Here is a 16,580-nt window from a genome sequence, read left to right on the forward strand (position 1 = left end):
ATGTGAAGCCTATGAGATTTTTTTCCCTATTCAAAAATGCTCCACACGGTGTGTGTTTGATGAACACTAATTAAGAACAGTAGAAGCATTTAATTTGTAGTAATGAACTCCAAAAGCAGGGCAGAATTCCCTTATCTTCATGGAGACGAGACTCCTGTTAAGGTCAATGAAAATACTGCAGGGATCATGCTTGACTAATGAACTTGAGCATAACCACACTAATTACTGTTCTGGGCACGCGCACCCGCATGCTAGCCATGCCTGTGCTTTTCTTAGAATTAAGGGGTTCATTCAAAACTTGCTGGTGGTGTTAATGAGAAGACTACTACTTACTGCCAAAAACTCTACCAACGTGACAAATTAAAACACACATTTGGATGGCAAATGCAAAATCAACGGGCGAAAAAGCACTGCTACTAGCAGGGAATCCAGTTTTCTCTGTAGCAGACTGTTCTGGAAGTCCATGAGCAGAATGTCACCAGATTTTCAGTAGGGCATCTTAACATTGAAGTGTACAGCACAGTCACCGAGAGCTGGCACTGACCCATCTGCTTTAGACAAGCCAATCCTGCAGCACAGACAGGGTGGACTAAATCTTTACATGCAGAGAAAAGTGCTCATATTCAGTATTCACTCACATTTACTATATATCCACCAGACAAAAGAAGCAGACAAACTTAATTGCTACTCTTCCTCAGGTACAGATATAAATAAATGATATGACACCAAAGGTTAGGCAAACCATTAAGTAAAAATGCTTTAATGTATGTTTAAGTGGCACAGTTACAGCCTATCAGCACTTTATAGTGTCAAGCAAAATCAGCCTAGAATTGGTCTCATTAGGACATGGTCTTCGGCCTCTGTCTCACACTTATGTTAGATCATTATTCACTTACTAAGCATCACGTTTTCACAGAATCCAGGAACGGTTGAGGTTGGAAGGGACCTCTGGATATCATCCAGTCCAGCCCCCTGCTCCATCAGGGACACCCAGAGCACGTGGCACAAGGTGGCATCCAGGCGGGTTGGAAGATCTCCAGAGAAGGAGCCTCCACAGCCTCCCTGGGCAGCCTGTGCCAGGGCTCTGACACCCTCACAGGAAAGAAGTTCTTCCTCACATGGAGATGGAACTGCCTGGGTTTCAATTTGTACCCATTACTCCTTGTCCTGTCACTGGCCACCATTGAGAAGAGCTTGGCCCCATCCTCTTTCCATCCTCCCCTCGGGTACTTGTACATGTTGATCAGATCCCCTCGCAATCTGCTCCTCTCCAGGCTGAACAGGCCCACTCAGTCTTTCCTCATACAATAGATGCTCCAGTCCCTGTCATCTTCGCTGCTCTACGCTGCACCCTCTCCAGAAGTTCCTCATCCTCCTTGCACTGTTTTATTACAGGCAGTCCTGCTGTTTTACCAGCAACGCCAGCCACAAAGCTTGAACATTTACAGTTTGGAAGGGCAGAGGATACACACCTGCTCACGTGCCAAATTCCACCCCGGTATCCTCCGGCGCTCAGCACAAACACCAGCTTCCACGTGTCTCTTAAGCAATTAATAAAGCCCTGCAAATGGGAAAGGCTGGCTTGCTACAGCCGCTAAGCTTTGCAATGGGAGAAACTCAGACAGAAGGGATAGAAAATGAAATAGCACAATTAAAGCATATTATTCTTATTAATTCACAATAATATAATAATAATAAGTGAAGCACTTGAACATTACTGTTATATTAAACATTCTTAAGCCATGTAATACCCTGCTGCCAACCTTCCCTTCCTGCTTATTATTTTGACTTTTTTTACCCTCTCACTTTGCCCATGTTGTTACTACACCTGCCAAGCTGCAACAGTTCTTATTTGAGCTGACTGCATGCACCCATATCTAAAATAAAAACTCTAACAAGACCCCCTCTAAAAACACTGGGATTCCACAATGTAGCACATGTTAGTTCAAGTCAGCATTCAACTTTTACCCTCTTAAAATAATAAGGGAAGACAGAAAAAACAAGACAAAAAAAAAAAAAAATCAATCTTGGGTATATACACACTAAAACCAAGCAAGCAACAAAATGCTGCAATACCAGTTGCTGCAGAGGCAGCAGAGCTCTCTTCAGCTTAGCATTCTATACAGAAGTGCTGTTTCACTGAATTAAAACAAGACAGACGAGGATTGCTGTTCGGTTGTTCTAGGCAAACACCAATTTAGATAATAACCATTTTCTCATGCATGTCCAATTACAACACAGCAGACATTCCTTCTCTCCCAAAATTCTGCTTAAAGTTTTTGTTCGTATATTTTGCCTGGCTCAATAACAAAGCTTCACAGTAAGCACATTAAGCAGCCGTTCACTGGAATGAAAGGTGGAAGCCCACGTTAGATACCTGTTTGGGTAGAAAGCATCTCCTGAAAGCATCTCCTTTCAGAGTGTGTCTGAAAGGCCGCCTTATTTTTAGCTGCTGGATACACGCACAATAGCAATTCTAAAAACCAGAAGGCAAGCTTTCCGGTTCTGTTAGCTGTTCTCAAGTGGTAATATCTCAAAACAGTTTTCCAGTTCTACAGTGGCAAGGTATAAATAGGAGTGATGGGGCCTTAATAAACTACGGTTCAAAAAATACAGTCCTTTTGATGCTCCCTCACGACTCTTCCTTGAGATCTGGATTACTCTATGTAAGAAAAAAAGGCACATAAACACAGCCCGGGGCCTACAAACAGAATGTATCAGCTCTTTAGGTAGCCTTAATAAAAGTAACCACATTCTTAAGACTTTTTTCTCTGCATTTAACTTCTCCCGAGTCCTCTTCTTTTGCAAGGAGGTATCAACAGAAATTAGTGACTTTGCAAAAGCCCTTGAAAGCGCCTACATTTCTCCATCCGTCTCTAGTAGCTGCAGAGCAGATCCCTCTCGCTGGCCTCACTCCATCCGGATGACAGTCAGCTTCAAGTCATCTGAGGTCTTATCCAAGACAACATTTATAGCCCGGACAGAAAAGGTAGAAGACATTGTTCCAACAAGAAAAGAGAGTTCTCAGAAGAGGCCTTCGCTCCACAGCCCAAATCCAAGCACTGTGAAAGCAGGGTGGGACAAGGCATCCTCACTAGCAGTGTCAGCTTGGTTTTGGAGCAGTTTTGGAGTCGAGAATGCCTAATAGCAACCCCCCTCTTCCCCCTGTGTGTGTAGAAGGGAGAAAGGGAATGCACTGCTTGTCAGCAAACCATCCAACTCTCAAGAGAAAAAGGATCTCTAGATTTCAGGAGGAAAAAAACAAAAACCCAAAACAGCAAGACACCAGGGGAAGTGCTTTATGCTGGCCAGACCTGCAGATGGAGGCTGGCCTGCTGCCCAAAGCTCTGCCTTACAACAAAACAACTGTGAGGGCTCAAAACAGAGTTCACAAAGCTGAGATATATGAGAAACCACAGGTTACGTGGAGAAGGAGAGAAGAAGGGCAGCTCTCCACGTGTATGAGGAAACACAAGGGTATTTCTTTCCCACAAATGGCCGGCAGGAGAAATCCTGGAGCGAATACAAATGAATTCTCTTGCTGTTTTTCCACGCTGGCTTTTCAGAGATCCTTTCGGTGAAGATCACTAGTGTCCTCGTCGTCAGCCCTGGGACTTCCTCCTTCGGCAACGGCAGCAACGTCACGGCAGGGCCCGCAGTCCCTGGTGGCAAGGGACAGTCTCGAGAGACAACACGTGGTAACAGATCTGAGCAGCAGCTGAGGCACCCGCACTCCCCCAGAGCCTTTTACATTGCCAGCAGCTTTATCTGCTAGTGGCACTGAGGCTTCCCCTCCACATGCTTTTAGACCCGTTTTCGACCAAAAGATTCCTTATTTAATAGACACTTCCCAAAGGCATGAAGAAAAGATTTACTAGAAGTAGCTGAGTACTAAGCTAGTAAGCTGAGTATGAAGTAGCATTCTAGGAAGAGTTTCAAGACTGGACTTACATAAACTGTGCTCGCTAGTGCCACAGAAGAACCAAACAACAGGGTTACTACCAGTCCCTTGACTGCAGAACAGTGAAGAAAACAGCCACAACCATTAGAAAAACCTAGCAAAAAAAAAAATCAGTTAGTCTTATAATGAAAACAACCAGAGGAAGAGGACCATGGTGTGTTAGACACAGAGGCTGCATTTTATATCCTGGACATCAAGCTTTCGGTTCTCTCATATTACTTGTGTACAATCTGATTAATATTTTACCAATGAAACACCAGTGTGTATTACTGAGGGTAATGCCCTCAATATCTGAAGAAATATATACTTACAAGTTAAATATAATATTTGGACACCTCATGGCAACATCTTCTAGTTCATTAGCCAATGTGCACTTTGTTCTGAAGCAGGAGAGCAAACACGTTCGACAGATTTAATCATGCTCAAGAAAACCTATGGCCTAGTGCCACCAAAAGGAGAAGAATGGAATTACTCTAGGTGTAAAGGAGGATTAAAAAAAAATAAAGAAAATGGAAGCAATTCAGAAAATTAAATTTATGTAACAAGGAGACAAATTTAGTATTTTAACCAGGATGCAAGTCTTTGAAAAACAAAAACGCTGAGCATGAGGATTTGCAGGAGCCAATCTCCCTGTTTCTAAATGTTTTGAAACTGTATGGATTAGGAGGAGGTTATGAAAAGGTAATAGTAGTAGGATAACATGATCCTCTACAAAGCAAATCTACCATTTTAGAAAGAGGTGGGGTTATTTCTGTACGTTCTGCAGAAAAAAAAAAAACCACAAACATGGAAATGAAGAGGAAAGGGTGCTTCAGTGACGAAAAAGGCCTGGTTTCATGGGAGAAGATAACTATTGTAAACTATCAGATTGATAAAAATATTGGGGGAAAAAACAGTCACAGGGCAGACAATTAACCAGCATCTACTCCATCCTTCTCAGAGAGGTATCATCAGAACCTTCCAACAGATGCAGGAATCATCACGGAAGCACAACACAATAAAAGAAAGGTCCCTGCATAAAGCAGCATTCCTACACACTGCACGGGGAGAGGGAATCGGAGAGCATTGGCACAACTATCCCACCCTTACACACGAGCAAAGCACCGCTACCAGCAAGGGCACAGCCCTCAGGAGAAGGGCCTCCCCTCACCTTTTCTACAGGTGGAGCAGTTTTACAAATGAGGCAGTTTTGCCAAGGTTAAAGATCACTTATCTGCCTTCCTCAAAAACACTTTTTTTGTAAGCTTAGTGATGCAATATGCTCAGAGACAGATAAACGACAATACTATAACAAGCACCGTACATATACACAGACACACCCCAGAAAGGATTTAAGCATTCTTAAGTATTGTTTCTTCTTCCGTAACAGAAACATTACAAGGTCCTTTATCCCTACTAGATGATTCCTAAGGAAAAGGCATAGTGCATAGCTTTCACTAGTAAAGCAGAATGGTAACAGCTTTTTCCTTGACATGCTTCATCCACAGAACAGGTATGAAGGGGAAAGGAAACAGCCATAAGCAGGCTGTATCGAGACAGAATGTTTGCCAATAAAAAACACAGGAAACCCCTTCAACCAATTACACTAATTTCTAACACATCAAAAGGGTGATTTATGCTCAGACTGATTGATGTTAAGGGATCACTATTCAGAAGGCATGAAATACTACAGAAATTAGATGGCCACGAGGGTAATGAACCTCCCCATTTCTGAGCAACAACTGGCTACTTATCTGTGTCAAGATAAGACTGTCAAGATTCCCAAAAGCAGGCAGGAATTCCCAAAAGTTGGCATCACTCATCCCAAGGAACTCAGGTGTTTGCATTCCTTAGTCAACAGAGAACAATACAGAACAGCTAAACTAGCCACCTACCTCTCAACTAGGCAAAGAAGCTGGGCTCCTAAACGAGGTCTATGTCCTCCAAAAAACATATCTGGTGCAATTAGGTATTATCATTAATGGACACATAAAAGTTACCTGTCTTCTTCGGAATTTCAAACACATATCACTGCCCCAAAAGGCAACAGCCTGCATGAACAAGTACTCTGGCCTTCTGTTGTTATTCTGCTGTTCATTTCCGTGTATCAACACCCAGAGCAGGAAGGCAAAAATAAATCACATGGAGAAAATGCAAGTATTGTTATTAACATTCTCATCACGCGGGACATGGTGTTTCCCCAGTGCCTAATGGATTTCATTCATGGTAAAACAAAAACAAAAACAAAAAAACACGGCCAGCTAAGCCACACGTGACCAAAGACTAAAATGATACACAAAAAAAAAAAAAAAAAAAAAAAAACCACTTTCTAAGTTTATTATTATCAGCAGATCCAAACTAATACTTCCCAAAACTTTATTCGCACAAATACTTTAACTCACATTACTTTACATCACTCCACGTTCATTTTGATTCACACAGATACTAAGAGTGTGCCCAGCAGGACCAAGTTCTTTGGTTCTCAGCTGCCTGGGGGGTTGATTGAGTAACTTGCAGGGCAAAGATGACGGTGCCCTGATCCTCTGCCACCCACCACATTCAAACCCGGGGAAACGGCTCACATCGTATTTTCTGTGTGATGGCTTCAGATGAGTCTGTTCACTTGGTAGACTGAGATTTGTGAGACAGATTTGTAAGAACTGACAAGAAGGTATCCCAAATAACAGCTAGGATATGGATGTTTCCACCAGAGATATGAAGGAGAAAAAAATTAAGCCTGCTTTCCTCTAAATTGATATATGTGAAAAGTGGCCCTTAAAATCATCAGAAAGCCATGGAAATTTTTTAGGGTGCTCTAGATAGGAATTTCTGAAGGAATCCATCATACTCGGATATAACTTTCTCTAAAGGACTGACTAGTAAGTAGCAGCCCCAAGCGTACACACACACGCACACTCTACATGAAGCTTATCTACTGCTTATCTCAACAACAAAGCTCCAAAGCAGGTCAAACAGCATAAAAAGTGACAATTTCCTAGGATTTTCATCCACAAGGAGCTGAACACTAAGCATGAAGATCCCAAGACGCTCCCAATAAATGTGAGATGCCACTTCCCGTTGGAAGGCACGACTTGGTAACCTTCATTACACGCGTAGCACACAAGGAACACAGCATATGACCATATTCCTCACTGTTACTGTGACAAAACGTAAATATCCAGCGAGTTTAATCATCTGTGTTTCCTGAGGCCTGAATTTACAGTCCAAAACAGTTTGGATAAGCACATCTTAACACTACTTGAACAGGAGTCGTCTTTGAGAAACACAGGCAACACCAGAAAGTTGGAAGTGCTGCAAGCATCTTTCTCTGTGGTTCAGCTGAAAATGTTCTTTCACCAGTTTCATTAAATAGTAAAAACCTTCATAGAAGCAAAGAATAATTACTAGCATCCTCACAAAATTCCAAATTTATCAACTACACTTTGCCAACCTCATTTTTTCTTGTTATTTCCCCTGGATGTCACATTCTCTTTCTTCTGGTCTCAAATACATCATTTTGTCTGAGTAGCCGTCTCGTTTCAGCAACGACTGCTATCTATGGAGACACGTGTGAACATGGAGAAAATAAAGCTTGTGCTGCATTTGGGGATTACTTATATTAAGTTATTATGGTTTATCTGAAGGTAATACACTGCAGGAGTAGAAAACAATGAGGAAAAACTACTTGCATTTCCTAGTTTCCTGGCCTATCTCTTAGGGTCAAAGCACCTCAGGGAAAAAAAAAAAAAAATGCAGTAACAAAAACAGGTGAGTCAAACATAAGCATCAGATCTACAGAAAAGATTACCAGAGAAGGGGAGAAAGAATAGCCCAAGAGAACTGGACTCATGCAGAGTTAGAAATGAAAATGATTTCAAAAACAGAAGTGAGAAGTTAAATCAAGAACGGAATGGGAATCAACAGCAAAATGTTGAAATATCCCAAACAGCAAGAAATACTAAAACTCACAATGGAAAAATAGAGGAAGTTTTAGTTTCTTATCATATATAAATATGGTACAGCAGAAAGTAATTTTCTTGATGATTCTGAGACTGTCAAATAGCACAGAAAACACCCTGGCTTTTAACCACACTGGGCTTTGCCAGTTGAGGTCCCCATGACCCATAAGAGGGACAGGGAAACAAGCAGTGAGGTTAATTCTGTGTTCCCAGCCCAGAATATCAGCAGCAAAACACTTTATGATGGAGGAAACAACACACCTCACTTCTGTCCCACTCCTCTTTCCTCCTCAGATCTTTACACCAGGCAAGCTAAAAGTCTCAGGAATTTCATAGCAATTCCATTCTCCCCAAGACCGAATTCAATAACCCGGTAGGAAACCACGTCTGCTGAGGAGGTTGACTTAAAGCACGAAGGAAAAGGAAGAAACTTCGATTTAAGGCGGCATATTTCACGTAAGCAGTTCCCTACGCTCCTGAAGAATAGGGAGGCTAAGGAATACCATGAAACCGGCACCAGGACAGGCTGCACTCGCTCCTGAGCTCAGTGCCAGTTCACTTTGAAAGTCAGTCGCTACCCCTGAGCTTCAAGCACCAGACGGTCCTATTAACCTGCTGCTTTTTAATGCATGCTCTCACCCCCAGGCAGCCTCCATACAGAAGTAGCTGTAAAAATATGGAAGCTCGGTGCTCTTAAAGATATATATATGGAAACTAGCTCTCCGCCTCGAAACGGGACTAAAAGCTAAGCGCCAACCCAACGCAGTGCCAGCACCCGGCAGGCACCACCAATAGCTCTGTCACCGACTCGCGGAGGGCCGGGGGTGCCGGCGCGGCGGCGCTACCTGCAGGAGGCCGCCCATCTTGGCGCGCAGCGCGCGGAACTCCTCCGGCGCCGCCTCGGGGTAGAGCTGCCCGCGCAGCAGCTCCTCCGTGACGCCCGGCTGGCCGTAGTAGGCGGCCTGCGCGATGCCGCCCAGCAGGGCGCCCAGCGGCCGGGAGCCCTCGGCGGCCGCCGCCGCCGCCTCAGCCGCCATCTTGTGGGGGCCGCGGCCGCCGCCGCCCCCATCTTGTAGGGGCAGGGGCGGCCGCCGCCCCCCGCCCGCCCCGCGCCGCGGCTCCGGGTACGGCGGCGGCGCGGGGCCAAACCGCGCAGCGCCTTCGCCAAACGCAGGAATGAGGCGGAAAAAAGGGAAGCAGGGGCGGCTCTGCCATGTGGAATTTTATTTAACCAAGGATCACCAAGTCATTGCACGTTTATTACCGATTTATCACCAACAGGCGTGCCGACGCGCGGAGCAGTGTTTTTCCCATTCCCGGCACGTTTCAATCTTTTCAATCAAGATACTTGTGATTTAAAAAACGAAACAAAACACCCAGCAACCGCAAGGGAATGACGCGGCTGGATAAATTAAATTTCTGCACTGTAAACAGTGTTCCCTGAAGAAACAGTGTAGAGCTCTTCTGAAATACCCAGATATTTTGAAGACATTTCCTAAGATTTGCACTATATCCCTTTGATGATGCAAGGTGCAGGGCAGCCCACAAAACTTGGTGAGAGCTCAATAAAAATCTTTTTTTTTTTCTGTGCACCTTTCTGTACAAATTTAAATATAAAAATTATTAAAATGTTTTATATATACAAGCATATACAGTCACAAAAGAGACTGTGTGCTCCTAAAAGAGGTGTCTACAGTAAATTTTCTTCTGCTAATACAGCAGTAACTTTTATCACCCGATTGCAATTATTCAAGCCCTTCACAGTTGCACTCCTTTCTACGACATGCAAGAGTCATCACATGTAGCTCTAAATTATGAAACAAATTAACATGATTGATATGATCTGTTCTGCCTCATCCTTTATTCCAGACCTTTCTGGGAGGAGGGAACAGGCAAAGGATGCCTGAGCTGCCACTGTCAGAGCAGGGTCACAGAACAACTCTGGAAACTAGAGGCACAGGAAGATGTTCGTGCATCTAAGTTTTTTCCACCCTTTCCATTAATTTGGACAATCTTTAAAATGTCTTTTTTTTTTCTCCAGTGGCATTAAATAGCACCTTTAGAAGCCTAAAAGGAACTGGAGATACAGTTGCTTTTTTAATCACTAGAAATTATTTGCAATCACTAGAAATGACATGGGGAACATACTTCCATATCTAACTTGGGTACAGATTCATCGTGGCACACACTAGCCATTCTGAGGATCAAAACTCTTTTTTGATGAGTATCATTAACATCTTATTTAGAAAGAAAAAAAGAGGAGGGAGGACATAACATCTATGTGAACTATCTGTATCTACAGAGAATATGAAGTCAAACTTGCCATCATTCCAGTTCAAATTTCTGAAGATACTGTTTCTTTGTGATGTCTTCTTCTACAGAAAGCTGGAGTTAAGTCGTGGATCCTAACAAGCAATGCCACTTGCCTGACTTAGGTGGAGGCACAAAAGCAGAGTTGCTCTTAGAAATGCTTTTTTCTGCTCTTGATCTCAGTCTGTTCAGTGCCTTGCCAAGAAAGCTGGTGAAAAGTGCTTATTTCTAGCTTCTGAAAACAGTAAGAATTATTCAAAATGCACATGGTAGCAACCACTAACCTGTCTTTAAGTATATTATTTATTTGTTTTTGTAAACAATCTCATTTTTAAACAAATTAAAAATACATTGAGAAATCTCTCTATATATACACAGTACATATTCAAACTTCATTTCATTGTGATGATGCCATGGTTCAAACAGAAAAGCAGAGTTCTTTATCAAAACCCCAGTGATTACAACCATCTTCTGCAGTACAGCAAACCGTGCTGCCGAGGCCCAGTCCTTTCATTTGTTATTTATCACCTGAACTGTTTTTCGGCCATAGTGGTAATAGCTATACGCAGATGATATCGTTGTGAAAGCTGTGATGCACCTTTGGGGAAAATAATTCTTGTAAATCATTTAAGTATGGCAATGAAAAATCACATTTTTACGTGTCTTCCTATTGTTCTCCACACACAATGACACCATACACTATAGAAACAGAGGTTCCAGTTTATACACTGAAATTCAGCGCTAATTAGAGAATTAAATGAATTGTCATCCAGTGATCTGTAGTGTGCTTCCATTCAGTTATATATGAGGCTGAATTTTTATCAAATTAACACTTGTTTGAGAGAACGGAGGACAAAAGTCTGTTTCTGAATTTGTAGCTTACACAATTTTTATCAGCTTGAGAACTGACTGATACAAGAAACAGACCCTTGGTAGCAGGAGAGGGGAGCATCCAAACAACACAAGACTCAAAATTGTTGTTATTTTAACATGCTCAAAGCTAAAGCAGAAGTGTTGGCTTTAGCCTGTTTTGTTCCCTTCCCAGAGGCTAGGTTAGAACCACGGACATTTCTAAATGTGTCCGTGTCTCCTTGCACCAAGTCCTGCCCCTCTGTTACCACTGCCATCATCCAACGCGTGGGCAGGCTCATCCACTGCGTTTTTTTGAGGGTGTTTCCAGAGTATCCTGCTAAGTTATGCCTAGCATTTCTCTGTTACTCACTATATGTGAACTCTCTCATAGAGTCCCAGCGCAGGAGCAAGGTAAGTGTCTTTCACAGAAGCGATTCCCGATTAGGCTTTCCAAAAGGATGAAAAACACATTGGCTGTTAAGATAAAGGTACCTAGCTCCTTATAAGCTTTTTTTTTTTTTTTTAATAACAAAAAAAGATAAACTAGACACTCTGCTATGTTAAACTAAGTTACCAGATAATTTTGCCAAATGCTGCTCAGCCTTATTTTGTAACCATACAGAACTGCTGGTGCAGTTTGTTAACGCTTGCCATCAGGTACAATTAATTAAGATTTTCTGTGACAGCAGTAAAAGGAAAGGCCATTATTTAAAGCACACTTCTGTATGCCTGTTTTCTTAAGATCCCCTCCCTCATTTGCTACAGTCTAGCAAAAACCACTGATTTCTTCAGGTGCTTTTCTAAAGCGGCTTCAGAAATCTAATTTTCAGGACAGCAGGTACAGCATGAAACAAGAATAAAATATTTCCCTGTGCATTTTTCTTCATATCACAAACATTTACAGCATGATAATAAGCAAATATATAGCCTTTCTTCCCACTCTCTTCTTTTATACTAATATGGGGGTATTCTTTGATACAACTATGTCTGTTCTTAAGACTTCATCCTTAGCTGTTGTTCCTGGATACTAATTGGTTTTGACTATTTTTTTCCTTGTACAGTAAATTACATACCAAAAAATATCTCAACTCGTTTGTCAGTCAAGAATAAATCTGGAAGGATAAAATCGAATGGATGGGCCTGTGACATCATTTGGTCATAGCTTTTTGCTCCATACCATCAGAGTTAATCACAAGGGTCAGATTCTTTAGAAATATGCTAAATATTTGAGAAAAAAAGAAGTTACCATAATGTCTGCAGATATATGCTGTCCACATAATTGAAAACAGGAGCTGCTAAAGAAGCTGCCACCAAAATTAGCTGAACCGCAGTGTTCATCTGATAAAAACAAAAATAGAATTATGACCAAAACAAAGTGTATCAGGCAGTGAATACCAACACATACTTTACTTATCTAAGCATCAATTCATATACAGAAAAAAAAAGCGTTTCTAGTGACACATCTTGCCTACTTAACATTAGCACGTGCTCTTTCAGTGCAGACTGAAGCTCTTTCAGAATTTAAGTTGCCTTTACTTGGCAATAGTTTGAAAACGACTCAGCAAAATAAAAACATTTCCTAGTAGTTAAAAAAAACCCTACCCAAACAGCACATCACCTCAAGCACACTGAGCAATTATCTTGTGTAATTAGTTGTTACTCTTACCTTGCTAATGAATGTTGGTTTTAATTGGGCAGTAGCATAACAGGGGTTAAAATACCTGCTGAATGTTCGCTGTTGGGGGAGGAAAAAAAAAAAGGCAGTGCTAGTATATTTGGATACATCTTCATGTAATACAAAAGTCAATAACACCAAAGAATTATATTGCTACTGCTCTTACATGATCTGATACCACATACAGGAAACACCCAGTAACTCTGTATCATCATTATCAAACCTGCTCTACAAAATACTACTCTGCTATTAAACTATTTGCATGAGAACAAGAACAATGTTTTATCTGATAGCATCCATCTAAGTTTTGAGCAACTATCAAACCTCAGGAGGAAAATCTCTTGCCTCCAATTTTGTTAAATGGTGCTTCTTATTAGTTCTATACATACACATAAAAACACGGAAGATTTAATCGAAAGAACTTGATTTACACGTCTGTGTGATTTTGTTTAATGCTACACACTTACCGGTGGAGAAAGAGTTTTGTATCGCACATAAAAAACAGCAGCAATGAGCGCTACATCCCTCAGAATAATCATGGAAGTAAGTGAAACTGAAGAAAAAACACAAGCCAACGGCATTTGGTGAAAACACACATCCAAAATAAAATAATAATAATTAAAAAAAGAATAATAATAATCACTCTCTACTTATTGGGGAGATTTTATGCATGAGTGATGGTATTTAAGATGATTTCTGAAAGGGTTTCACCTGAAATTTTAAGACTATTCTGATTTTTGAAAATCACATCTGAAGCTTACAGCAATGCTTTTTGGTTAGCTGGTTGGTTGTTTTGAGGGGGAAGGTAATTTTTTAAGTATTTAATAGAGGCAAAAAGCAAAATGTAACCAACAAAGTAAGAGTTCTGCCTTACAGCCGTTTTCCCTACATATATAATGAGAAATATTAGTACGCCTAAATGTCACATCGTTACTTTACGCGATACCTGCAAGTAATGACTTTTTCTCACCTGGGATAAGATTTGCACAAGTTAAGCTCACGTAGAGCACACTGATGAGAATTTTGTCAGCCAGAGGATCGAGAGCACTTCCCAAGGCGGACTTCTGGTTAGCCCAATTCCGGGCAATGAACCCATCCAACTAAACAGAAAAAGTTTGACATTTACCTGTTAGAAGACTAAAAATAGCGATAGTTTCTATATGCTGCTACTGCAAAGACATCTGATGAATGGCATTACTTAACACAGTTAGTTTAACTGTACTGTGATGAAATATGGTATGTGTTAGCATGTTTCCACACCGCATCCTGGCAGCCTCTACACACATTCAATCTTCAGTATTAAAGAATGGCAAGTGCCATTTCAAGACACGCACCGAAACCCGTGCGAATCGGCGCCGTTTTGGGTGCACCTGCAAGGTGACGACAAGGGCACAGGCTGTTCATGGGCACAATGGCCTGCTTGGGGACACATGGGGACCCCGGACACCCCCTTGCTCCGCTCCCCACAGCCCCGTTAGGTGCCCAGGAGCTGCTTGGCTCCGTCCCGGGGGGTCCAGGCGCGTTTCTGGGGATGGGGAAGCACAAGGACCGCTCTGCTTTACAGCTGCAGCGTCGCTGGGCCCCGTTAGCCGAAGCTAAACGTGGGCGAGCGCCCAGGGGAGCCTCGCGGCGGGGCCGCGGTGCCCCCGCGCACCCGCACACCCACCAAGTCGGTGACGCCGGCCAGGACGAAGACGCCGAGCGCCACGTTGAAGTTCTCCTCCACGATGAGGTAGCCCAGGACGGGCGCCAGCCCCATGCGCGCCATGGACAGCACGTTGGGCACGGTCCAGGGGTTCTCGTACTGCGGAGGCAGCGACGCGCGGCCCTCAGGGCGCCGAGGCCGCGCGGCGCCCGGCGAGGCCCCGCGCCAGCCCGCGCCCCCCCGCGCGCAGCAGCTCCGCGTAGCGGCCCGGGCCGCCGCGCTCGCCGCCGCCCGCCCGCCGCGCCGCGGCCCCGCGCAGGAGGCCCCAGGCGGCGGCGGCGGCGGTCGCGGGCGCGCGCTGTGGGGCGCGCGCCGCCGCCAGGCACAGGCCGCCGTTGCCGTTGCCGTTACCATGGCAGCGCTCGGCCTCGGCACCGGGCCGGCTCGCCAGCGGCCTGGTACCGGTACCGGCCCCGGGCCGGCGGTGCCGCGCCGCGCCGCCCAGCAGCCCGCACAGCCCCCTGCCCAGCCACGCCCGCGGCCAACATGGCGGCAGCCGCCCCCAGCCGCGGCGCGGGAGCGAGCGGCCCGGCCCGGCGCCGCCGCCGCCGCCACCCGGCGCCCCCGGGGGCTGCGCGCGGGCTCCGCGCGGCCGGGCGGGCGCCGGGCTGCGCGTGCGCGAGCAGCCGCGCGGCCTCTCGCGGCGCTTGGCGGCAGCGCGGCCGCCCCCGGGCCCTACCTGCCCCGCGGCGACGCGGGCCCCGCCGCGCCCGCCCATGGCCGCGGGCACCGCGAGGCCGCCGCCGCCTGCCCGCGCCTTAAGGGCCCCGCACCGCGCCCCTGGCTGCTCCAACGCGGCCGAGTTTGCTTTCCCACGGCCCCTGCTTTATTTTCTCTTCTTTCCCCTCAAAGCGGCATCTCCCTCACCCCAGGTGCCCGGCCCCTGCCTGGGAGGGGTGAAGGAGAGAAACGGCAGAAAGGAAAGGCCGTTTGCAACTGCAGAAAGGGGAATGGCAGCCCTGAGACCAGCACTATCATTGAGACCCCGTGACCACCATGGCCAGGCGCCACTTGTCCAAGCCTGCTCCTAAGTGACAGAAGAGGTTCCAGAAAAACAGCTCCTGCTCACCCTGTTTAAATCTCTTTCCATGACTGGGTTACACGGTAGAGTGAAGAGAGAAGTTAAAGAAGATGCCCTAAGAGGCCAGAGGAGGCTAAAAGAGCCCTGTCTTTAAAGGCCTAGTGTAGTTGTGTCTTCTTCCCCTTAAAGACCACCCCTGCTCTTTCATAGTATCCATTTCTATTAAAATAAATAAATAAATACTACAAACCTTAACTAACCAGGGAGAGGCTGGTTAGACCTGAACTTCGTATGGGCTGAGATGGAAGGTTCCCTCAGCCTCCAAAGCAGAATTCTCCAGCCTTAGAGGAAAGCGCACCAAGAAGCTGCAGAGCTCATGGTTTCCTACACCACTTGCAAGTGACTTCCTGCCTTTTCAGTAAAAGTGAAGCTTCAGTTAAGTTAGAAGTAGAAAAAATTAAGAGAAAGACACATTAAAGCAACCCATTCTTGAAAAATATTTTAATACATATGCTGAAAAACTTTTCATTTGCCCTTTTACTGCACTAGGTGATGCTGACTTTGAAGGAAGACACACATGCACTACTTTCCTCTTGGGGAAGGTCCTTCTGCAGCACAAACTGAACACATGCTCTGTTCGGATACACCAGCACTCTGGTAATAAACAGTAGGTTATAGTACTGCATAATATCCTGAATTAGACTTTGAAGTTTAATGAAAAGGGTACATAAAATCTAAGTAGTTGTACACAAATATATTAGGAAATAAGGAAGCACTCTCACTAGACTAAATTTTAAATAAAATCTCAACTATATATATTAAAAAAAATCTAGAGCTGCGGCCAGAAAACCAAATCGCTTCCACTGTGTCACTTTTTACAACTACATGAGTATTGTCTCAAGATGTAGGTTCTCACTGTTTTTTTTGCAAACATTTTTATACTTTTTATATTCTTCAAGGTACTACAGTGCTAAAAAGGCAACTCACGTTCTCATAGAAGAGTCATTTTTAAATTGGTAGGTATAACAACACTTAAAATTCAGAGGAAAAAAAAAAAAAAGAAAAAAAGCCCCAAAACAAAAACACCTTATTGCACTGCAATGAGCCAAGTAAAATAC

At 44.2% G+C, this 16,580-nt stretch overlaps 2 protein-coding genes across 2 annotated transcripts in view; both read right to left on the reverse strand.

Moving 5' to 3' along the window:
• Nucleotides 1-8,912, reverse strand: part of COMMD1 (copper metabolism domain containing 1) — a 61,332-nt gene extending 52,420 nt beyond the window's left edge. Inside the window, exon 1 of the mRNA XM_088521246.1 lies at nt 8,745-8,912. Coding sequence (XP_088377372.1) covers nt 8,745-8,762 — 18 coding nt within the window. The 5' untranslated portion in view covers nt 8,763-8,912. The remainder of the gene's footprint in view (nt 1-8,744) is intronic.
• Nucleotides 8,913-10,494: 1,582 nt separating this feature from the next.
• CRLS1 (cardiolipin synthase 1) lies at nt 10,495-15,159 on the reverse strand. Its single transcript, XM_088521311.1, has 7 exons — nt 14,664-15,159; nt 14,403-14,623; nt 13,707-13,836; nt 13,204-13,289; nt 12,728-12,796; nt 12,308-12,399; nt 10,495-10,807 (listed from the first exon to the last, which is right to left on the reverse strand). Exons 1-7 carry the CDS (start codon nt 15,157-15,159, stop codon nt 10,720-10,722), a joined length of 1,182 nt encoding a protein of 393 aa, XP_088377437.1. The 3' UTR covers nt 10,495-10,719.
• Between the last annotated feature and the right edge of the window lie 1,421 nt (nt 15,160-16,580).

The sequence above is a fragment of the Tinamus guttatus genome, unplaced genomic scaffold (assembly GCF_059628265.1).
Source record: "Tinamus guttatus ecotype Peru unplaced genomic scaffold, ASM5962826v1 Tinamus_guttatus_pri_ptg000116l, whole genome shotgun sequence".
NCBI lineage: Eukaryota > Metazoa > Chordata > Aves > Tinamiformes > Tinamidae > Tinamus > Tinamus guttatus.